Below are 23701 nucleotides of genomic sequence, written 5' to 3' on the forward strand. Positions count from 1 at the left end.
CTGCTGTTTCTGAACTTTGCCATAACCGGTCTACAGATATGTTCCTCCAGCTGTCAGTAACTACTGGGAGGTCCAGATTATAATAGCACCAGTGTAATCCCACGTATCCTATTTCTGAACTACACCCAAATTGCCTATGTGGATGAGCCCCCCCAGTGTGTCCTCTCTGAGTACTGTTGTGACACCCGCTTATCAGAAGTGCAATCTATTCACTTCGTTTACCTCCCTCCCTATCACGTCTAAAACGGCGAAACCCAGGAACGCTGAGCTGCCATTCTTGTCCCTCACGCAACAAACTCTCTGCAATGGCAACAACGTCGTATTTCCACGCATTGATGCAGGCTCCGAGTTCATCCTCTTTTTGTGGTTCTCCTTCCTGTGGTGAGGAGTACGAGCTCAGGAGCGGGAAATCTCGTTTTCTGGGTTAAGTATCGCGAGAACCAGAGGGAGAAGCTGTTCAAAAAAAAAAGTCAGCCCATTTCTGTCGTTCTTGTTGTAGTGGTGAGTTTATAGGCCTGTTGATTAGCTAATTATACAATTAGGCAGCATATGCTAATAACAAGAAGTTAGGGTCGAGCGACGCGGCCATTTTCGGAGTGCAACAGTGTTAGAAAGTCTGGCTTTAGCTCAAGAGGCTTCGGTGTAAAGAGACGGAGTAGGTGAGCGGAGGTTTCTGATAGGTTCTTTTTTTTCTTTGATATTTGTGATTTTCTTGGCATAGAACAATGGGAATGTCAGTCACGGCAGAAGTATGCTTCTCCTGTAGAATGTGGGAAGTCGAGGAGACCTCCAGTGCCCTTGATGACTACACCTCCAGAAAGTGGGTCCACCTGCAGCTCCTTACAGACCACGTTAGCGAGCTGGAGCTGGAGCTGGAAGAACTCCGGATCATTCGGGAAGCTGAGGATATGATAGACAGGGGTTACCAGGAGTCAGTTATACCTCGGGTGCGGGATATAGGTAGTTGGGTGACCGTCAGGGGAGGGAAATAGAATGGGCAGTCGGTACAGTATACTCCGGTGACCGTTTCCCTTGATAACAAGTATATCGATTTGGTTACTGTTTGGAGGATGGGCACGAATCACCGGTGGAGATCCACAGCAGCCGGATCTATGGAACGGAGTCTGGCTCGCTGGCTTAGAAAGGAAGGGGGATAATAGGAGTGTGATAGTGATAAGGGATTCGTTGGTGAGAGGAACAGACAGGACACTCTGTAGACAAGAACGACACTCCCAGATAGTGTGTTTCCTCCGGGCTACCAGGGTCAGGGACGTCTCGGATCGAGTGCACAGTATTCCTAAGGGGGAGAGTGAGCAGCCAGGAGTCGTGCTACACCTTGGCACCAACGACAGAGGTACGATAAGGGATAAAGTCCGCAAGAGCGAGTTTTGGGAGTTCAGAAGGGATTTTAAAAGCAGGACCTCAAGGATATTAATCTCTGAATTACTACCTGTGCCACACGCCAGAAAAAGAAAGAATAGGAAGATAAGGTAGACTAATGAGTGGCTGAAGAGTGGGTGCAGGGTACAAGGGTTCAGATTTGTGGATTGTTGATATCTACCCAGGGGTACATACGACTTGTACAGAGGGACGGGTTACACTTGAACTCGAGAGGGCCCAAAGTTGTTGCGGGCAGGTTTGCTCGAGCTATTGAGGAGGGTTTAAATTAGGTTGGCAGGAGCATGGGAACGAAAGTGTTGATATCTGTTGGGGTAGAAGAAGATGAGATGTGTACTGAAAATGTGACGAAGGATAGGCTGGGGATGGGGCATAAATGCAGTCAGTTTGATGGGTTGAAATGCGTGAAGTGTTAGAAATAAGGGTGATGACCTTAGAGCATGGATAAATACATGGAATTACGATGTTGTGGCCGTTATAGGCACTTAACTGTCACAAGGGCGAGAGGGGCTGCTTGATGTTCCGCGGTTTCTATGTTTCAAAAAAAAATAGGAGAGTAGAAAGGGTGGGGTGGCGTTGTTATTTAGGGATAGTATCACAGCTGAAGCAAGGGAGGACATCATAGAGGGGTCGTCTATTAAGTCAGTGTCGGTGGCAGTCAAAAAGTGGAAGGAGGCAATCACTCTATTGTGTGTATTACATAGGTCCGCAAATAGCCACCGGGACACTGGGGATCAGATAATTCGGCAGATTTCGGAAAGGTGCAAAAATAACAGGGTTGCTGTCATGGGTGACTGTAACTTTCCTAATATTGATTAGAATATTTTCAATATTCTGGGCATTTAGGAACAGATATGAAGGCAGATAAGGGGAAGGTTTAAAAACAACACGGTTGTTCCCGTGAGTGATTTCAACCTCCATAATAGAGACTGGGAATTCCTTGGTGCAAGCGACTTATATGCGACTGAATTTGTTAGGTGCAGTATGTGCAGTATTATTCCTTGTCAGTATGTGTATAGTCCAACGAGAGGCGGAACCGTACAAAATCAAGCGCTGGGAAATTAACCTGGCCACATGACTTGCCTTTCAGTGGGAGAATATTTTCGGAACAACGATCACAACTCCTGAAGTATCAAGATAGCGGGGAGTATTAAATTAGGATAGGGCAAACTACCAGGGTGTCAGGCAGGATCTGGGGGGGGGGCGGTTAATTGGGAACAGTTGTTTTTTTTTGGGAAAGACCACATCTGACATGTGTAGGGTGTTTAAGGATCAAGTGCAGAGAGTACAGGACAGGTGTATTCCTGTACAAAGGAAGCACAACAAGGCAGAGTAAGGGAACCTTGGATGTCGAGAGAGGTGATGAATTCAGTCAAGATGAAAAAGGAAGCGTATCTAAGATCAAAGATCGAAGATAAAACGGAGCCCTTGAGGATTATAAAAAAGCTAGAAAAGAACTGAAAGGGAATTGAGTGAGCCAGGAGGAGCCATGAAAAGTTCTTGGCAAGTAGGATGAAGGAGAATCCTAAGACATTCTGTACGTTCGTCAAGAAGAAAAGGATAACTCGGGAATGGGCAGGGCTACTCCAGGGGAGAACATGTTCTTGGAGGGGGAGGATGTGGGCGAAGTCCAAACTGATTATTTTGCATCAGTATTTACCAAGCAGAAGGACGTGGAGGACACGGAGCCTAATTAGCGTGGACTGTGCTAATATGCTAGGGCGTTTGGTGATAACGAAAGAGGTAATGTTTGGTTTCTTCAAGTTAATGCGGATGGCCCCAGGACCTGATGGGATATACCCCATGTAACTGAGAGAGTCAAGAGATGAGATTGCTGTGGCCTGGACCATGATCTTCGTGCCCTTTCTCGCCACAGTCGCAGTCCTGGACGACTGGCGAGAAGCAAATCTTGTTCCCTTATTCAAGAAGGGAAATGCGGTTAATCCTGGAAACTATAGACCCATGAATCTCTCGTCAGTTTTCGGGAAGCTATTGTAGAAGAATCTTAGGAATGGGATTTATGAGCATTTGGAAAACCATGGCCTAATTAGGGACAGTCAGCGTGACTTAGTGCGGGGCTAACAGGTCTTTATGACTTGACTGAGTTTGTTTGAGGAGGTTACAAGGTTGATTGGTGAAGCCAGACCTGTGGATATTGTCTACTAAGGTCCTTCAAGGTAGGCTGATCTCAAAGATTAAGACGCAGGGGAACCAAAGTGAATTTGCCGCTTACATTCAGAATTCCCTCATCCATAGAAGAGGGTAGTGGTCGATGGGACTTACTCTGGCTGAAGGTCCGTGACCAGACGTGTACAGCAGTGATCCGTACTGGGACCTCTGCTGTTTGAGATGTATATATATAAATGACCTGGATGGAAATGTAGATGGGTGGGTTACTAAATTCTCAGACCATATAGAACTAGTGCACAGCTCCCGAAAAGTGGCCGCACAGGTTGATAAGGTGATAAAGGAAGCGTACGGTATGCTTGTTTTTATCAGTTGAGGCACTGAGTTCAAGAGTCAGGAGGTGATGTTGCAGCTGTATGAAACTCGACTTCGCCACACTGGAGTATTGCTTTCATTTCTGGTCTTCCCATTACAGGAAGGATGCGAAGGCTTTGGAGAAGGAGCAAAATAGGTTTACTAGGATGCTGACCGGAATAGAGAGGGAGTTTGATAAATCCGGGTTGCTTTCTCTAGCGCGGCGGAGGCTGAGGGTAGACCTGATAGATGTTTATAAGACGATGAGAGGCATAGATACAGTAGACAGCGGGGATCTTTTTTACTAGAGGGCGTGCATTTTAGGTGAGGGGGGTAAATTCAAAGGAGATGTGGGGTGAAAGTTTTTTTTTACACAGAGCGGTGGGCGTCTGGAATGTGCTGCCAAGGGTGATAGCGGAGGCAAATACGATAGAGGCGTTTAAGAGGCCCTTAAACACAGGAATTTGCAGAGAATGGGGGATGTGGACGTCCTGGGAGAAATGACAAGTGTAGTCTAATCCCCAGTTCAATTAGTTCGGTTACTTCGTGAGCCCAAGTACCTGCTCCGGTGCTGTATTGTTCCATGAGATGTACGAAGCATGTTTACGACAGAGTGGTGGGTGCCTGCAATACGCAGTCAAGGATAGTGTATTTAAGAGACTCTTAGATGGGCACAGGAATATGCAGAGAATGGTGAAGTGTGGACATTGCGAAGTCAGACGGGATTAGCTTAGTTAAGCATTTAATTTCCAGTTTGGACAGTAGAACCTGTTCCTTTGCTGAAGTGTTCTATGTACTCTCTCTCTCTCTCGGTCTCAAAATTGGTGTGTAGTGGCCAGGGGTGAAAGTTATCTGATATTGCGACAGGATATAGATGACGGGGGTCTGCGAATGGCAGATGGTATTTAAAACGGACAAGTGTGAAAGTTGCTGATTGGTTGGTTATAACGCGACAGGACTTGCACAGTGAGAAGCAGGACCATGGCGTGTGTTGTCTTTGGTGTACAAGTATAGGTTGAAAGATTTTGAGGCGGGTACAATCACAAAGTTTAAAATACATATTGAAAGGTATATGGAGGGGAATGGTTCCGAGGGTTCCGGGCCAAACTCAGTCAATGCGACCAGTTCATGCAGGCAACTTGGTCAGCAAGGCAAGGACGAATTGGACACAAGAGTCTGTTTCTGTGCTGCATGGCCCTCTGTCTGGCTGTCGGCTCTCTGGCTGTCGGGTCACTATACATTCATCAGCTGACGCCTTTCAACAGAACAGGTAACTTCAGTGATTCTTCAAGCAACGATTTCCTCACATTGTGTGTAGGTATCGATTACAAGCGGCCTGGGGGAACTCAGAAAATTGCTCAAACGAACAGTTTCGCAAGCTGACCAGATTGTATTGTTGCAGATAATCAATTCATGTTGCAACAGTAATTCATGAGGTTCGCTTAACAACAAACACGCAGGTCATACAAAAGTAAATGCCTGTGCGCTCACCCACACTCCGTTTCACTCACCCTCCATGAACAGTTAAAGAATAGAAAAGAGAATAGCCGGGGATAGGTGTTCACGCTGGCCATGCATATTGGTATTGGTATTGGTTTATTATTGTCACTTGTACCGAGGTACAGTGAAAAGCTTGTCTTCCAAACCGAACGTACAGGTCAGTTCATTACACAGTGCAGTTACACTGAGTTGCTACAAAGTGCATTGATGTAGTACAGGTAAAACCAGTAACAGTACAGAGTAAAGTGTCACAGCTACAGAGAAAGTGCAGTGCAATAAGGTGCAAGCTCACAACAGGGTAGATCGTGAGGCCATAGGCCATCTCATTGTATAAGGGAACCGTTCAATAGTCTTATCACAGTGGGGTAGAAGCTGTCCTTAAGTCTGGTGGTACGTGCCCTCAGGCTCCTGTATCTTCTACCCGATGGAAGAGGAGAGAAGAGAGAATTTTGCCGGGTGGGTGGGGTCTTTGATTATGCCGGCTGCTACACCGAGACAACAAGAGGTAAAGACAGCGTCCAAGGAGGGGAGGCTGATGTCCGTGATGCGCTGGGCTGTGTCCACACCTCTCTCAAGTTTCTTGCGGTCTTGGGCAGACCAGTTGCCATACCAAGCCGTGATACATCCAGATAGGGTGTTTCCTATGGTGCATCGGTAAAAGTTGGTGAGAGTCAAAAGGGACAAACCAAATTTCTTTAGCCTCCTGAGGACGTAGAGGCGCTGGTAAGCGTTCCTTTTGATCCCAACGTAATCTGCACGTTTCCAACGTGGGGTCGTGGAATTCCGCGATGGTTGGTCTCCAGAGTTTTCGCTGCTTCTGCACCCAAAATGCTCCATTTTTATCCACCTTCTTATTAGATCGAATTGTTCTGTTTCAATTACGTTGGCTCAGGCTCATCTGACTGGCCTGTGCCAGGTTATCATTGGACCTGGCCCAAGGCTACAACCAGTATTGCCGTATTGCTCTTTCACCAGATTCATGTCCCGTGCCTCTGCCTGAAAGATACCAGCTCAAACCACTTGAGCCAGGTCAGCCAAACACTGGGCTCAGGTTACTTCAGGTCACAGGCTGTTCTTTCCACAAGCCTGCCAATTCTACCTGACCACAATCAGCAGCTTCTTATTTGGAAATGATCTCAGGCTTGGCAAATCTTCGGCAGGAACCTCATTGTGTCCACTTTCAGTTGCTCTGATCAAGATCAAAGCATCCCTGATCAACAGCCAGTTCACAAAACAGCTCACAAAATGACAGCCTCCATTACTTCGGCCACATGGAAAGAACAAACACATTTGGTTTGTCTTCGTCCAGTGCCCTTGGCTCAGTTCATTTCGTTGATTTGCAGATGTTAGCTCCTTTTGTAGAACTGGGTGAAACAAATCAAAAGGATAATAAATCCAACGAAACTGGAATTTGTTGCGTTTCTGCTCGGAAATCACGTGAGATGTTAAACATCGTCACACCGGGATGTAAAGCCCAGGAGTAGAACTGATAAGCGAACTGTGAATTATATGCGCGTACTTTTGGGCTGGAAGAGATGACTGGTTGGCAAAGTGGCAGGTTGAAGTGAGTTCTGCAGATTTCCTCCTCCCTCGCTCACCAATCCACTGCTGTATGTTACTGTGTGAGACAGTTTACGGTGCCGAAATAGTTAAGAGTGTGTTCGCGGGTAAAGCACACAGAAGACGAGCGAGAGCTGGCGTCAGAGTTCATGAGCGGAGAAGGGGGAGGAGGATGGAGAAACAAGATGGGGGCGGACTGAAAAGCAGAGGAAAGAGAGCGTGTGAGAGGCAGATCGGAGTGTACAGCGAGACAGTCAGGTAAAGAGGACGGAGAGACGGAATGGGGATGGATGGATGGAGAAACGAGAGAGAGAGAGGGTACTAAAAGGAGATCTGGGCGTGCAGAGAGTAAGTAAGGAGACAAAGACCGAGAGAGAGAGACTTTGTTTCTCGGTGTATTTGTATGTGTCATCTCTATCAACTGAATTACCTTACTCTCCTCCGTGTAGCCGCGAGGTCGGGCGGGTTGGGGGGGGGGGGGTGGGGGGCGGTGGTGGTGGTGGGGGGCGGCGGGTCAGGAAAGTGGAGAGCTTTTGCGGATATCCAGGCTGGTGTCCGCAGCCTGGGCCGGTTGTCCGTCCGGGAACCACGAAAGGATTACACATAATCTGAAACTGATAATCAAAATTTGCTCCATACATTCAAGGGTTATCACTGTACGTCCTTCATAGCCTTCATAGAGCCGCATTTTCTTCTCTTGTTTTTGGTTAGCCGCGCTGAGATCGAGCGCCAATCCATGAATTTGCACCGATAACTGTTGTGCAAAAGAGTTCCGAACTTCCACCATTCTCTGTGTGCAGGAGATCTCCCCAAGAAACCTCAGAACGCAAATCCAGGCTGCTAAACTCGGGCCAAGCGCTGCTGGCCGGACACTGACTAATTCCAGTAGATTTTTTTTTCTTTCTGCAATCATCCAGCGATTTTCCTTTAACGTCTGGGAATAAAGATCTCCTCTGAACTTTTTAAATCCCGATTCTATCACTAACCGTAATTGGACATTTAGCATCGTTTAGGTGAGAGGTAACAGTCTTTTCCCCAGGGCAGTGGCGGCCCTTGGAGGAATGTTGTCCGAACGCAGGAAATTGGAACCAGCTGGGTGGGCACAGTGGTCAGTATGGAGTGTTTGGGCCGAAGGTCCTGTATCCGTGCTGTATTTCTCTGTGACTCCATGAATGTAAGACGGTGGTGAGACGGCAGTTTGAGTGTTGTGTACAGACATGGTCGCCCTGAAATAGGAGAAAGACGTCCTTCATCAGGAAGTGGTGCAGGGAAGATTCACGAGGATGTTCCCAGGACACAAGCTGCTGAGTTGATAAGAAGATGTAAAGCAGGTTAGGTCTTTATTCCTTGCGGTGTAAAAGATTGAGGGGTGACCATACAGAAGAGCATGCAATCATGACGGGGTGAACTCACATTGTCTTTTTTCCCCCGGGAAAGAGGAACTAAAATCTAGAGGGTACAGGTTTAAAATGAGAGGTGAAAAAATTTAAGAGACCTGAGGGGCAACTTTTTCACGCAGTGGGTGGTGTGATTATGGAACCAGCTGTCAGAGGAAGGGAAGTGGTTGAGACAACAACAACATCCAAAAGACATTTGCATAAGTAAATGGATAGGAGGGGTTGGGAGGGATATGGGTCAAAGGCGGGCAAATGGTACTAGCTTAGTGAGCACCCATGTCAGCATGGACGATTTCGGCCGAATAGCCTGTTTCCGTGTTGTATTAATCTATGGCTTTCTGCGCGGGGCGATAGAGGTCGCGGCTGGAGGAGAGCTGCAGATTCTGGGCTGTAAAGGATAAGTCCGAGACACTCAGGGGACATCTGTGGAAAGCGAAGCAATATTTCTGGACGGAAACTCTTTCTCGGAGCTGGGGACGAGGGGTAAAGTAAAAGATTTGTGTGGAGGAGAAAATGGCGAGAGGATTGGATTAGACAAAACAACATCTGGATCAGGTTGAGATCAAGATCATTGAGTTAATGGGGAAGATGGAATGCGATTAAGTTTGTTTTTGTCGAACTTTTCTGTTACTCACAGCAGCAACGTGGATTACGTAGCGGAGAGAAAAACCTGGGGTGAATTCCATATTGATTTAATTCTATCCATGCATCCGTAGTGTTTGGAATGTTATTGACGAGTTACCGACACCTCCCGCCTATAGAAATAGGAACTTTCAAAGTCTTTGCTTTTCAGATTTACTGGATCCTGCATTTAACCTACAAACATTCGTTTCACCAGGTTAATCTTCAGTGAAAGGAAGATCCCCTCACAACCCCGTTAGTCGAGAGGAACGTGTTCTTCCTTCGCCAATAATGGATAAAACTCGATGTATCCTCCTGTTTGTGATCTCTATTATACTGTTAGTTGGTAAGTATCTTCATTCTGTACACAATACGATCAACAAGAGTTTTAAAAGGTTCGATATTGGTCGGTTGCATTTCGCCGCACTTCCTTGTTCCACTGTTGAGCCTGTAAAAGTTAAGATAATATATCTTTATTAGTCACATGTAAATCGAAAAACTCGGTGAAATACAACTTTTTGCGTAGTGTTCTGGAGGCAGCCCGCGAGTGTCACCACGCTTCCGGCGCCAACACAGCCTGCCCACAAATTCCTAACCCGTACCTGTTTGGAATGAGGCAGGAAACCGGAGCACCCGGAGGAAACCCACGGGTTCACGGGGAGAACGTACAAACTTTTTACACAGAGCTGCCGGAATTAAACCCTGGTCGCTGGCGCTGCAGTGAAGTCTCTCTGACCGCGACACTACTGTGCCTTCCCAAATTCCCGAAGCACTTTCCATCACCCACCGGGATCGCAACTGATGCGCGATATACCCCCAAAACCCATCCCTGGCGGCTGTTGATTATTTTTTTCTGTTCAGCTGAAACCCATCAAAATCAGCTGTTACAGTATTATCTCATGGGGCAACAATTTCAGTTCTCTGAAGAGATTTCCAAGGCTCCCCGTCACGCACCGGAAAGAGGGACCGAGTTTTCACTTTGGAAAAGCCGGACATGACTTATTCGCCCCCTCCCTCTGGGTTTTGTTCAACCGGCCGACACTTACTAGTCACATCCCTGGTCAAGTCACCTCTTCACCCAGGAATGCAACGTGAGAGTGCGCGAGTTCCACACGGAACCGAAAGAATGTGACACCCAACCCATTGGGATGGGGGTTGCTCGCGCCGCAATGACGTCCCACGTGACCGATCAGCAGGGGAACCTCCGGGGGAACAGGGGTCAGGACCACGGTTTCGGTGCCTAGAGAACGGTGAGTGACTCTGATTGGATGACCACGCTGGAGGGCAGAGTCCGTCTGCCTGCCCTTCCCCGTGAGCTACTGGTGAGTAACGTGGACGGAGTGTTTACGCTGTTGTTGGCTCACCCGTACATCACCCAGCGAGAAGGTGCACGTATACAATCCCCCAAACTTCACCATATTACTTCAGCGTCGGCTCAATATCTTATTTTCGAAATCTAAGGACCTGCAGCGCCTTTTGAAACTGACACTGACGAAGAGTTAAAGAATCAGTGAGCGCGGATGCAAGCCCTTCGGCCCTCCAAGGAGATTTGCGATAAGGATCAGGAGATTAGGGGACATCTGGAGGGGCCTTTTTAATCCCTCAGAGAGAGAGGTTAGTAGCTCCAATATACTTCCATAGATGCTGGTGGAAGCAAAATCGCTGACAGTACTAAACAGTCGACGTCTGTTATATTGCAACAACGGCAACATGTAGACCAGCCCCGACCCAGATACTAACTGGTTTTGAAGCAGTTAGGATAATGGATAGTAGTCAGTGTTCGCTTCGATCGCAACGCCGCCTCTCCATCAGCTGTACGTGATTCCTGCTTCTTTTTTAGGTATTTATTAGTCACATGTACATAGAAACACAGTGAAATGTCTCTTTTGGCGTTACTGAGAATGTGCTGGGGGAGCAGAGCGCAAGTGTCGCCACTCTTCCAACGCCAACACAGCATGCCCACAGCTCCTAACCCGTACGTCTTTAGAATGTGGGACGAAACCGGAGCACCCGGGGAAAACTCAGGGGAAGAGTTTACAAACTTTTACAGACAGTGGCGGCAATTGAATCCGGGTGGCTGACGCTGTGATAGCGTTACGGAAATCGCGAAACTACCGCTTCTGTCCTCTTGCAGGTGGGGAGACTCTGGCTTTTAGCGCTGGATGTCAATGTCCCCATTAGATCATCCTAAATATCTTATCCTTGTGTATTCACCTCTGTGGATTAAATTCTCCAGCAGGACTGCAGTGATTCATGTTATCTCAAATTCCTGTTTATTTTCCCCTCCCAGGTGTTGTATCCATCGGCGTTTATTTTGCAACTCGTTGTGACTACCTGGGCATGGAGGAGAACTCTGCCGCTTACCTGTTTACCCAGAGCGAAGCATCCGATCAGTTGGCCATCGGATATCTCCAGAAGGAGCAAAAGAATAGCAAAGTATTTAGCTGCACGTGGAATGAAGCAATGAAGAAAAGGAGAGACAACCAGCGTCTTCGCCATGTCACAGTACCCGATGGACTCAAAGAGCAACACTTGTTGGCCGTCATTGCCTATACGTTGCCGCCGATTGGGAAATGCGGAAACTTTCCCAATGACTTCAAAAAGGCGATTAAATCGTCCGGAAAGAGCAACAGGGACTATCAGAAATTCCCGTTTAAGAGTTTCCATTATCTTCTGACTGTTGCCCTCAAGAGACTGAGAGAGATCTCGGGCAGTGCACCCCCGGTCATCTACAGAGGGATGAAGAGATATTCCCGGGGTACGGTGGGAAAACCAATGATATTTGGATATTTCGCTTCCTCTTCGAAGAGCAAGGATGTTGCCAACGATTTCGGGAGAGAAACCACGTTCACGATAAACTCAGAGTACGGCGTCAGCATAGAGAAATACTCAGTTAACGAACGTCAGCATGAGGTGCTGATTCCTCCCTATGAAAAGTTCAACATCACGGCAATCTCCAAACGGAGTGACGGGGTTGACATTTCTCTGAGTGCGGTGGGTGTGCAATGGATCCCGGTGAAGGTGGAGCGGGACGAGCAAGGCGGCATGCGGGTGGTGCGTAGTGATGGGGCGCCCATTTCCGCAGTGGCGGGGCTGTGCATCCTGGCACTACTGGGTCCCATTTCCGTGTAAGGTTCACGCAGAACATTCGCATCTCCGGGTTATATTTCAACCGATCATGTATGATTAGATATCGGAGCAGAATAAGGTCTTTCGGCCCATCGAGTCTGCTCCGCCATTCGATCATGGCTGATTTAATTTTCTCTCGCGTCCCTATTCTCCTGCCTTTTCCCCGTAACCTTTCACGCCCTTACTAATGGAAAACCTATCAACCTCCGCTTTAAATATACCTAATGACTAGGCCTCCACAGCCGTCTGTGGCAATGAATTTCACAGATTCACCACTCTCTGGGTGAAGAAATTCCTGCTCATCTCTGCTCCAAAGGGACGCCCTTCTATTCTGAGACTGTGCCCTCTGGTCCTAGACTCTCCAACTACTGAAGCATCCTCTCCACGTCCACGCTATCCACGCCATTGAGTATTCGGTAGGTTTCAACGAGATTCCCCCTCATCCTTCCAAGCCCCAGCGAATACAGTTGCACAACTAAACTCAAAACACACCTCATACGCTAACCCTTTCACCCCCAGGATCGTTCTCATAAACCTCCCCTGGAATCTCCAACGCCAGCACATCCTTCTTTATATACCGGACCCCAAACTGCTTACAGTAGTCCAAATGTATTCTGGCCATTGTTTCATAACTCCTCAGCAGTACGTTCTCTCCTCGTCTGCATGGGATTCCTCCCACATTCCAAAGATATAGGGTTTAGGAAGGTGTGTACATCCTATGTTGGCGCCGGAAGCGTGGCGATACTTGCGGGCTGTCCCCAGAGCACTCTACACAAAAGATGTATTTCACTGCGTGTTTCGATGCTCATGTGACTAATAAAGATATCTTATTCTAGTCCTCCCTAAATGAGTGCTAACATTGCATTTGCCTTCCTTACTAGCGACTCAATCTGCAAGTAAACCTTCATGGAATCCCGCACCTGGTCTCCCGATTTCCGAATTCGCTCCCATTTAGAAAATAGTCTACGACTTTAATCCTTCTACCAAACTGCATTACCGTACACTTCCTGCACCATTCTTCAAAATCTTGACCCATTTTGCGGAAAATACAGCAGAAGTGATAAACAACGGAAACTAAATTGCTGGAAACACATAAAAGGTCAGGCAGCATGGGCTGAAGTGAAGCATGGTCTAACATTTCAAGTCGGAGAATGTTCGTCTGGTTTCGGCTGAGAATCTGGCGATGGATTCTTGAAACATTGAACATAGAACAATACAGCACAGTAGAGGCCCTTCGGCCTGCAATGTTCTGCCTACATATTTTATCCCTCCTACCTATAGAATACCCGTATCCCTCTAATTTCCTCACATTCATGAACTCATCCCAGCCCCTCTTCAAAGCCCGCAAAGAATTTGCCTCCACCACCACGTCAGGCAACGCAGTCCAGGCATGTCGGTTCTTAACCTAACCTCCCTTTTAAATTCATGAAGTAGATAGGTGTTTCAGAGATCAGGGGGTTGAGGGCGATGAAGCGGCGGGAACGTTGAGGCATTTGCATTCGTGAGATAGTGGCGAAAAGAGAGCCGTCTTTACAGGTTTATCGGGATCTTCTGCTCGCAGAGGTTTCTGAACCTCTAGAATTCTCCATCTCAGAGGCATGTGGATCAGGGATCATTGGGATATTTGAAGAAGAGGTAGATATCTCACTGAAAGAGTCTCCTCGGAGGCAAGAAAACCGGGGTCAAAGAGAGTTATCGTAATGGAAGCAACATTGCGGAACAAACTGCTCAGAGAGAAAGTGAGCTGCTGAGCTCGGGGGTGGGGGGAGGGATTTGCTTGAGGCTGCAGTTTCTGGACGGGACGCGTAGGCGGTAGGGTCTTCGGGACCCACACAAGTCAGCCAATTGAACCCCAAACTGGCTTGGTAATGCGACGTTATGGCGGGGGGGGGGGGTGGATTGTTCGTTTGCGATTTGTGACGAGGGCTCTCTCTGTGCTGGGTCCTTTACCGCTAATGATCCAGAAGCGAATTCTGCAGCTGTAAGTGAAGATCGCTGGCGTTTGAGCAGCGAGGAGAGTCGTCTTCAGTGATAGAGTAGAGAATAAAGGGCAACTAGGCCACACGGCCCTTCTACCTTTAGTCCGCCCAAATGTTAATCAGAATCAACACGCCACCCGCCGTCTCCCCAAATATCACTTGACCCTTTATAACTAAGGACTATGTCGACGCCCTTTTTGAATATGTCCAGTGAATATTTTTCAGTGGAGAATTTCACATTACCAAGCTCTGGGTTAAGATTTCTTCCCAGTATCGGCTCCCAACCACGTTAAACATCTCACTCCCGTAAACCGTGTCCCTTGATTTGGAACTCGCTATCCGTCAGAAACGTCCACGTCGTATTTTGTCTTGTTGAGCAGTACACACAGATATCCAACATAACCTCCCGTCACTCCTGAGTCCCGCTGCCCCAGAATCACAGCGGTAAACCGTCAAGGCACTGTACACCTGGACCTTTTCTCCCTGTTACATCCACAAAATATTGGGAATGTCAGGGAATTGCAGAATCTGCAAAGGAAACTAAAACGTCCTATGAAACTTCCTGTCTCTGTATCTCTGTCTGTCTCTCTCTCTCCTGACGGATGTATCTATGTTTGTTAGTATCTATCTATCTATCTATCTATCTATCTATCTATCTATCTATCTATCTATCTATCTATCTATCTATCTATCTATCTATCTATCTATCTATCTATCTATACATATATATATATATATATATATATATGTATATATATATATATATATATATATATATATATATATATATATATATATATATATATATATATATATATATATATATATATATCTAATGTGAAGCGTGAAAGTGTTTGGGGAGAAGTCATAGGTTGGTTTGTGGGCATGACTCTCTCTCGCTCGTATTTCATATTTCTCTGGCCGTCTCACTCTCTGCCTGTGGTTATCTCTCTCTAGTTCGTTTGCTGCTTTGCCTGTTCATCTCTCTCTGTCTCTGTCTCTGTCTCTGTCTCTCTCTCATATGCTCTCTCTCTGTCTCCACCCCTCTCTTTCTCTCTCCCCTTCTCTCTCTCAATCCCCCAGTCCATATATCTGACTGTGAATATCACTATCTCCCTCTCCCTTTCATCTCTTATTCTTATTCTTGTTCTTTGTATCTCTCCCCTTGAGACTGAGACAAATCAGGAAGACAGAGTCGAGGAGCTATTAGAAGATAGGTGGAGAAGGAGCCAGACCGTTGTGAAGGGGGAAGGGTTAGGAAGGAGGAGTGAGCGAATGATGGAGGGAGTATGTGGTGCGATATGTGATAATGGGAGATATGAAATGTGCTTAATGCATGTGGAAATAACAGGTCAGGTCTTTTTCTTGTAAGCAGAGGTTTTGCGTTAAGCTGAGTGCCTGTCAATCAAAGTACCGTCACAGGCAGAGAGGGAGACAGACAGAAGAGAGAGAAAGAGCATGACAGAGAGACATGTGCACACCTTCCCTTCATATGGACTTGTATTCAAAGTGACGTTCATTTTCAGATTTTACACATTCACATGACAGCTGAAAAAATCCTCAGCCTCACCTGTCATTTGCGCTCGCAATGAGCACACCTCACACCACTCAGTTACACACATCAGACCGCATGCTCCCTCCGTCCCTTCCTCCTAGTCACAGATCCCCTTCACAAATTCTGTCTCCCCAATCCCCTGTCTCCCAGCGGGCCCTGAATTCTTTCCGTTACGGACTCGTCTCTCTGTCTCAGAGGGAGAGAAAGTGAGCGACAGAGCGGGTGAGAAAGAGAGGGAGAGCGTGTGCCTGGAAAGAGTTACAGAGTGAGGATCAGAGAGCCAGAGAGAGAGAGAGGGAGGGGGAGGGATGGGGATAGAGAGAGAGAGAGAGAGAGAGAGAGAGAGAGAGAGAGAGAGAGAGAGAGAGGGAGAGAGAGAGAGAGAGAGAGGGAGAGAAAGAGGCAAAGCTAGAGATAGAGAGAGAGAGATGGACAGCGACATGTATTCACGGGTAGAGAAAGCGACAGGGAATGAGAGATAGATACACACAGGTGTAACTTGCTCATTCCTTCTCCATCTCTACCTCTATCGCTGTGTCATCTCACCTCTCTCTCTCCAGTCTTTCTCTCTCTCTCTCTGGTATCTCCTCTTCCTATCTCTCATCCCTCTAAACACCAAAGGCAGGGGAAAAAGCAGGAAGAGTGACGGAAGAACAATCTGCGAGGGAGACCCGGAGAGAGTGAGAGAAGCAGCAGACAAGCAACAAGAGAGAGGCGGGTGAGGGAAATTCAGAGAGAGGGATGGAGAGAGAGGGAGACAGCGAGATGAGCGATATTCACTGGCAGAGCGAGACAGAAGTGACAGAAAATCACAAGATCACAAGATCACAAGAAAAGGGAGCAGAAGTAGGCCATTCGGCCCATCGAGTCTGCTCCAAAGAAAAGGGGAGAAAAACAAAGAAATGAGAAATTGGGGTGGGGACACTATTCTAACCCCAATTTCCTACCTTATCCACATATCCATACTCCAAACATTTAGATATCTATCAATCTCTTCATTAAACGCCTTCAATGATCTGGCGTCCACTGTTGTACATGGCAAGGAATTCCACAAATTCACCACCCTTTGTCTAAAGAAATTTCTCCTCTTCTCTGTTTTAAACCTGTACCCTCTAATTCTAAGATTGTACCGTCTGGTCCGGTACTCACCCACCAAGGGAAACAGCTTGACAACATCTACTCTGTCCAGTCCTTTCAACATTTTAAATTTCTCTACGAGGTCCCCTCTCATTCGTCTGTACTCCAGTGAGTACAGTACAAGAGCCGACAAACGCCCATCATACGTAAGCCATTTCATTCCGGGAATCATCCTCGTAAATCTCCTCTGAACTCTCTCCAACATCAGCACATCTTTCCTAAGATTTGGGGCCCAAAACTGTGCACAGTATTCCAAATGAGGCCTCACTACTGCCCCGTAGAGCCTCATCAACACTTCCTTACTTTTATACACTATACCTCTCGAAATGAATGCCAACATAGCATTCGCTTTCTTTACCACCGATCCGACCTGCTGGTTAAACTTTAAGGTATCCTGCATGAGTACCCCCAAGTCCCTTTGTACTTCTGTACTTTGAATTTTCTCCCCTTCTAGATAATAATCTGCCCGTTTATTTCTGTTTCTAAAGTGTACAACTGCACATATCTCAACATTGAATCTCCTCTGCCACTTCCTTGCCCATTCTCCTAAACTATCTAGGCCCACTGCAAACTTCCTGTCTCCTCAATACTCTCCACTCCTCCACCTATCTTGGCGTCATCCGCAAACTTAGCCACAAAACTATTTACTCCATCATCAGAAGAGAGACATGCACATTTAGACAAGGAAAGCAGAGCAAACTGAAGAGAGCCATAGACAGACAGGGTGTGAGAGGGAATGAGGGGAGGGGAAATCAGTGGTAGAGAGATTGATATAGACATGGAAATAGAGAGAGAGAAGGAGTGATACACACAAGTGTCCTTCCTCCGTGCCTTGTTGAGCTGCAGCTTTTGAGAGCAAGTCCGTGAACTGCCCTTCTCGTGATCAAATATGTTAAGATTTATTAGTCACATGTGCATCGACACACACAGTGAAATGCATCTTTTGCATAGAGCGTTCTGGGACAGCCCGAATCTTTTACCGACAACACTCTTCGGTTTTGAACAGTCTGAGAATTTAACTGTCAGTGGTGTTGACATTGTATCGAATCCCCATCCTGTAGCATAATTTTCTAAGAAATTTAATGACCATCAAAAGATTTATTCCACCATTTTGGCTTTGCGGCATCTTGATGTTTATGTTTGCACAGCTCAAAAACCACCTGCTGGGTATACAGATCATAACCCACTGTTCTTTCTGAGGAGCGTGAAAAACAAGGGCAGAATATTGTTAAATTGGAGTTAAATTTTACAGAAGTATGATCTCATGATAACTCACATCAAAGGCAAAGATGCCGATCCAGATGTTAGGTTTGAAATGTATCTTACTAATTGATTTTTTTTCTCGTATATAATGATGTAATATGATAATGGTAATGGATTGCTCTACTCTTTGTAATCCGTGGTAAAAATTTTGCTTTTCCAGATCATTTTTTTCTTTTGGGGGGGAGGTGTCATGAGCCAGGTTGCTACTTGGTGAGTGTCCCTTTAAGGCACCTGAACGGTACTGCGTTGGTGTGTGTGGCTTTATCTGACTACTAAGAGTGGGAGCGGAATAAGCGTCTGTAACTGGAATGATGTAAGAGTCTGAAGGCGAATCACTTACGGGCTGGCAACAGCACAGTCTGACAGACTAAGAGAAAGAGAGAGAGAGAGAGAGAGAGAGTGTTGGTGGCACTCACTGCCAGTCTCTGTATCTAAGAGTGACGAACAATCGTTGTGACTGTCACTGCACATGCATACATGGACTTGTGGAGGAATCTGCGGAGCCCGCTTTGTCGTTAACCTGTACAAGGAATCAGGTATATCTGTGGGCGACCACGTATCAAGTGCCCTCCAAGCAGCAGATATCTCTGACTAAAAGCAACAGAGCTCTTCGGCGATTGAGGTGTCGTGTTGGTTCCATCGTGGAAGTTGTGGAATTCGTAAACTATATTCTCTATACACTCTACAGTGGTTTTCAGAAACCTTTGCTCATCGTTTTGCTTCATGACTTACGGAACTGAACTCTGAGAACTAATCCTAGACTTGGGGTATGGGAACTTGCCACACACATACCGATTTTATCTTTGTGTCAATGTCTAATATCCAACGTTTTTTTCTCTTATTATTACAAGTAGTTATTAATAAATAGATTCTAAATTTTACACATGGCTCGTTGTGTTTCTCTTGTTGCTGGTACAAAACACATCATTTTTTCTGGTTCCCTGACATATTATTCAATCACTTCTAAAGATTTTGATAATCTTCAAGAGTTGACAGGGAACAAAACTATTATGACAGAGTGACCTTCAATACGGAGAGACCAGCGGCGCCGCCGACTGGACAAGTTCTCCCACACAAGCCGTGGACAGTTGCATCGAACTCCATTTCACTGACCTCCCAACTCCTCCTCGTTATTTGGGGAATGCCGATCCAATAAAAGTTGGAGGCACCATTGGTTCTAAGCTGTAAATCTGGTGACTTTACTCTGGGAACGTGTCCAGAAGTCCAGGAGGTTACAATCCGTGAGAAGCAAATGCGCGACATTCACCGTGAAAGAGGAAATTAATCCCATACCTGGATCATGTGGAGTGCGGGGGTGGGGGGGGGGGGGTGCGTGTGTGTGTGGGGGGGGGGAGGGGGCTGAAAATTGCGGGGAGGTTTATAGTCATGGAATGCTCCAGGATAAACATAGCCAGCCTGAAACCAAGCCCCCAGGGGCGAAGGAAGAATACTATCCGTTCGTTCCACCAACGCGGACAGAGGAAATGTGGACTGCAGTGCACCCTTGGTTTCTTTGTATCTTCTCGTATCTACGTTCTTTATTACGCGAAATTCTCCAGACTTTCTCTTGAATGGCCTTGATTTTGATGATGCCGACATGCATCTGGAGCATAGAACCCGGAATAGTTCAGCGCAAACACAACCCCACCGGCTCACCATGTTGTGCCGAACAACTGATCCCTCAGTATCCCTCCATTCCCTACATGACTCAGTGCCTGTCTCACAGCACTGTAAACCATGCTATCGTACCTGCTTCTACCACCACCCCTGACAGGGCGTTCCAGGCACCACCACTCTGTGTAAAAAGAAAGGTCGCCCCGCACATCTCCTTTGAACTTAGCACACATCTTAAATGCATTCCCGCTATGATGATATATTTCGACCCTTGGAAAAAGAATACCGGTTGTATACTCCATTTATGCCTCATCATCAATAGCCTGTCCTAGACCAACCACGTAGACGCCACGGCCAAGAAAGCTCACTAGCGACTCTACTTCCTCGGGGAGGGGGTGGGGTTCGGAGGGGTGAATAAAGAAACTCCCTCTGTCCGCGTTCGGGCAACGAACAGATGGTATTCTTCCTTCGCCTATGGGGTCCTGGTTTCTGGATGGCCGTGTTTATCCTGGCGCATTCCGTGACTGTAGACCTCCCCCCATCTCCAAAACTACCCTCCCCCCACCCCAATGCTCATGAACCAGTCACAACGAAACAAATTAATTTCCTCTTTCACGATGAATGTCGCGCATTTGCTTCTCACGGATTGTAAGCTCCTGGACTTCTGAACACGTTCCCAGAGTAAAGTCACCAGATCTACAGCTGAGAACCAATGGTGCCTCCAACTTTTATTGGATCGGCATTCCCCAAATAACGAGGAGGAGTTGGGAGGTCAGTGAAATGGAGCTTGTTGCAACTGTCCACGGCTTGTGTGGGAGAACTTGTCCAGTCGGCGGCGCCGCTGGTCTCTCCGCATTGAAGGCAACTCTGTCATAATAGTTTTGTTCCCTGTCAACTCTTGGAGATTATCAAAATCTTTAGAAGTCAGAGTAATATGTCAGGGAACCAGAAAAAAGGATGTGTTTTGTACCAGCAACAAGAGAAACACAACGAGCCATGTATAAATGTTGGAATCTATTTATTAATAACTACTTGTAATAAAAGAGAAATAAAAACGTTATATCTTAGACATTGACCCAAGATAAACTCGGTGTGTGTATGTGTGGCAAGTTACCAAACCCCAAGTCTAGGATTAGTTCTCAAAGTTCAGTTCCGCATGTCATGAAGCAAAACGATGAGCAAAGGCTTCTGAAAACCACAGTAGAAAGTAGAGAGAATGTAGAGAACAGGTTACGAATTCCACAACTTCCACGATGGAACCAATACGACAGCTCAATAGCCGAAGAGCTCTGTTGCTTTCAGGCACAGATATCTGCTACTTGGATGGCACTTAACCTGATTCCTGGTACAGGTTAACGACAAAGTGGACTCCACAGATTCCTCCACAAATCCATGTATGCATGTGCAGTGACAGTCACAACGATTGTGCGTCACTCTTAGATACAGAGACTGGCAGTGAGTGCTACCAACTCTCTGTCTCTTTCTCTCTCTCTCTTTCTCTTAGTCTGCCAGACTGTGCAGTTGCCACCACGTATGTGATTCGCCTTCAGACTCTTACATCATTCCAGTTACAGACGCTTATTCCGCTCCCACTCTTAGTAGACAGATAAAGCCACACACCCTACCACACTTCCGTCCAGGTGCCTTAAAGGGACACTCACCAAGTAGCATCCTGGCTCATGACACCTCCCCGCCAAAAGCAAAAAAAAATGATCTGGAAAAGCAAACTTTTTACCGCGGATTAGAAAGGGTAGAGCAATGCGTTACCATTATCATATTACATCATTATTTACGAGAAAAAAAAGTAAATTAGTAAGATACATTTCAAATATAACATCTGGAAAGGCATATTTGCCTTTAATGTCAGTTAACATGTGATCATATTCTTGTAAAATTTAACTCCAATTTAACAATATTCTGCCCTTGTTTTTCACTCTTCTCAGAAATAACAGTGGATTATGATCTGTATACCCAGCGGGTGGCTTCTGAGCTGTGCAAACATAAACATCAAAATTGTACAAAGCCAAAATAAGCGACAATAATTCCTTCTCTATAGTGGAATAAATCTTTTGATGCTCAATAAATTTCTTCGAAAAGTATGCTACAGGATGGGGATTCGATACAATGTCAACGCCACTGACAGTTAAATTCTCAGATTTTTCAAAACAGAAGAGTGTTGTCGGTAAAAGACTCGGGCTGTTCCATAACACTCTATGCAAAAGATGCATTTCACTGTGTGTGTCGATGTGCATGTGACTAATAAATCTTAAAATACTTGATCACGAGAAGGGCAGTTCACGGACTTGCCCGCAAAAGCTGCAGCTCAACAAGGCACGGAGGAAGGACACGTGTGTATCACTCCTTCTCTCTCTCTATTTCCATGTCTGTATCACTCTTTATCCTTCTGATTTCCCTCCCCTCATTCCCTCTCACACCCTGTCTCTGTCTATGGCTCTCTCCAATTTGCTCTGCTTTCCTTGTTTCGGTGTACATGTCTCTCTTCTGATGATGGAGTAAATGGTTTTGTGGCTAAGTTTGCGGATGACGCCAAGATAGGTGGAGGAGTAGGGAGTATTGAGGAGACAGGAAGTTTGCAGAGAGACCTAGATAGTTTAGGAGAATAGTCAAGGAAATGACAGATGAGATTCAATGTTGAGAAATGTGCAGTTGTACACTTTGAAAACAAATATAAACGGACAGATTATTATCTAGAAGGGGAGAACATTCGGAGTACAGATGTACAAAGGGACTTGGGGGTAATCGTGCAGGATACCTTAAAGGTTAACCAGCAGGTCGGATCGGTGGTAAAGAAAGCGAATGCTATGTTGGCATTCATTTCGAGAGGTATAGCGTATAAAAGTAAGGAAGTGTTGATGAGGCTCTACGGGGCACTAGTGAGGCCTCATTTGGAATGCTGTGAATAAATTTGGGCCCCAAATCTTAGGAAGGATGTACATATGTTGGAGAGGCTTCAGAGGAGATTTACGAGGATGATTCACGGAATGAAATGGCTTGCGTATGATGGGCGTTTGTCGGCTCTTGGACTGTACTCACTGGAGTACAGAAGATTGAAAGGGGACCTCATAGCGACATTTAAAATGTTGAAAGGGCTGGACAGAGCAGATGTGGTCAAGCTGTTACCCTTGGTGGGTCAGTCCAGGACCAGAGAGCACAATCTTAGAATTAGAGGGTACAGGTTTAACACAGAGATGAGGAGAAATTTCTTTAGCCAGAGTGTGGTTAATTTGTGGAATTCCTTGCCACGTACAGCAATGGAGGCCAGGTCATTGAAGGCGTTTAAGGAAGAGATATATAGATATCTAAATAGTTGGGGTATCAAGGGATATGGGGATAAGGCCGGAAATTGGGGTTAGAATAGTCTTTTTTTGCCCCCCAATTTCTCATTTCCTTGTCTTTTTTCCCTTTTCTTTTTAGCAGATTCGATGAGCCGAATGGCCTACTTCTGCTCCCTTGTCTTGTGATCTTCTGATCTTGTGATGTTTCTCTCTATTCTATCTCGTTCTGCCCGTGAACATCGCTCCTCTCTCTCTCTCTCTCTCCCTCTCTCTCTCTCTCTCTCTCTCTCTCTCTCTCTCTCTCTCTCTCTCTCTCTATCGCTCTCTCTGAATCTCCCTCTCCCAACTCTCTCTCGTTGCATGTCTTCTGGTTCTCTCACTCTCTCCGGGTCTCCCTCGCAGATTGTTCTTCCGTCGCTCTGCCTGCTTTTCCCCTGCATTTGTGGACACGTCTATGTTGAGAGGGGTGAGTGAAAGCAAGAGTGGAGGTGAGAGAGAGAGTTAAAAAGAGACTGGAGAGAGAGAGAGAGAGAGAGAGAGAGAGAGGTGAAATGATGTATAGCGATCGAGGTAGAGATGGAGAAGGAATAAGAAAGATACACCCGCGTGTATCTCTCTCTCATCCCCTCTCGCTTTCTCTACCCGTGAATACATGTCGCTTTCCATCTCTCTCTCTCTACCTTTACTTTTGTCTCCTTCCCCGTCTCTCTCTTCCTTTCCTCTCTCTCTCTCTCTCTCTCTCCCTCTCCCTCTCTCCCTCTCTTCTCTGTG

At 46.4% G+C, this 23701-nt stretch overlaps 1 protein-coding gene across 6 annotated transcripts; it reads left to right on the forward strand.

Moving 5' to 3' along the window:
- The first annotated feature begins 455 nt into the window (after positions 1–455).
- LOC127566679 (erythroblast NAD(P)(+)--arginine ADP-ribosyltransferase-like) lies at positions 456–12913 on the forward strand. Of its 6 annotated transcripts, none has more exons than XM_052009216.1 (3): positions 456–501; positions 9175–9303; positions 11248–12913. In XM_052009216.1, exons 2-3 carry the CDS (start codon positions 9249–9251, stop codon positions 12087–12089), a joined length of 897 nt encoding a protein of 298 aa, XP_051865176.1. In that variant the 5' UTR covers positions 456–501; positions 9175–9248; the 3' UTR covers positions 12090–12913. The 6 variants fall into 6 exon arrangements, with proteins under 6 accessions (XP_051865176.1, XP_051865172.1, XP_051865177.1 ...); XM_052009212.1 differs by lacking the exon at positions 456–501 and adding an exon at positions 508–659; XM_052009217.1 differs by lacking the exon at positions 456–501 and adding an exon at positions 5022–5149.
- Positions 12914–23701: the final 10788 nt, after the last annotated feature.

Source organism: Pristis pectinata, chromosome 44 (genome assembly GCF_009764475.1).
Source record: "Pristis pectinata isolate sPriPec2 chromosome 44, sPriPec2.1.pri, whole genome shotgun sequence".
NCBI lineage: Eukaryota > Metazoa > Chordata > Chondrichthyes > Rhinopristiformes > Pristidae > Pristis > Pristis pectinata.

Coding starts and splice junctions, on each gene's coding strand:
- LOC127566679 (XM_052009216.1), top strand. CDS start 9,249: ATGGATAAAACTCGATGTATCCTCCTGTTTGTGATCTCTATTATACTG. Junction 9,304..11,247: donor CTCTATTATACTGTTAGTTG/GTAAGTATCTTC, acceptor TTCCCCTCCCAG/GTGTTGTATCCATCGGCGTT.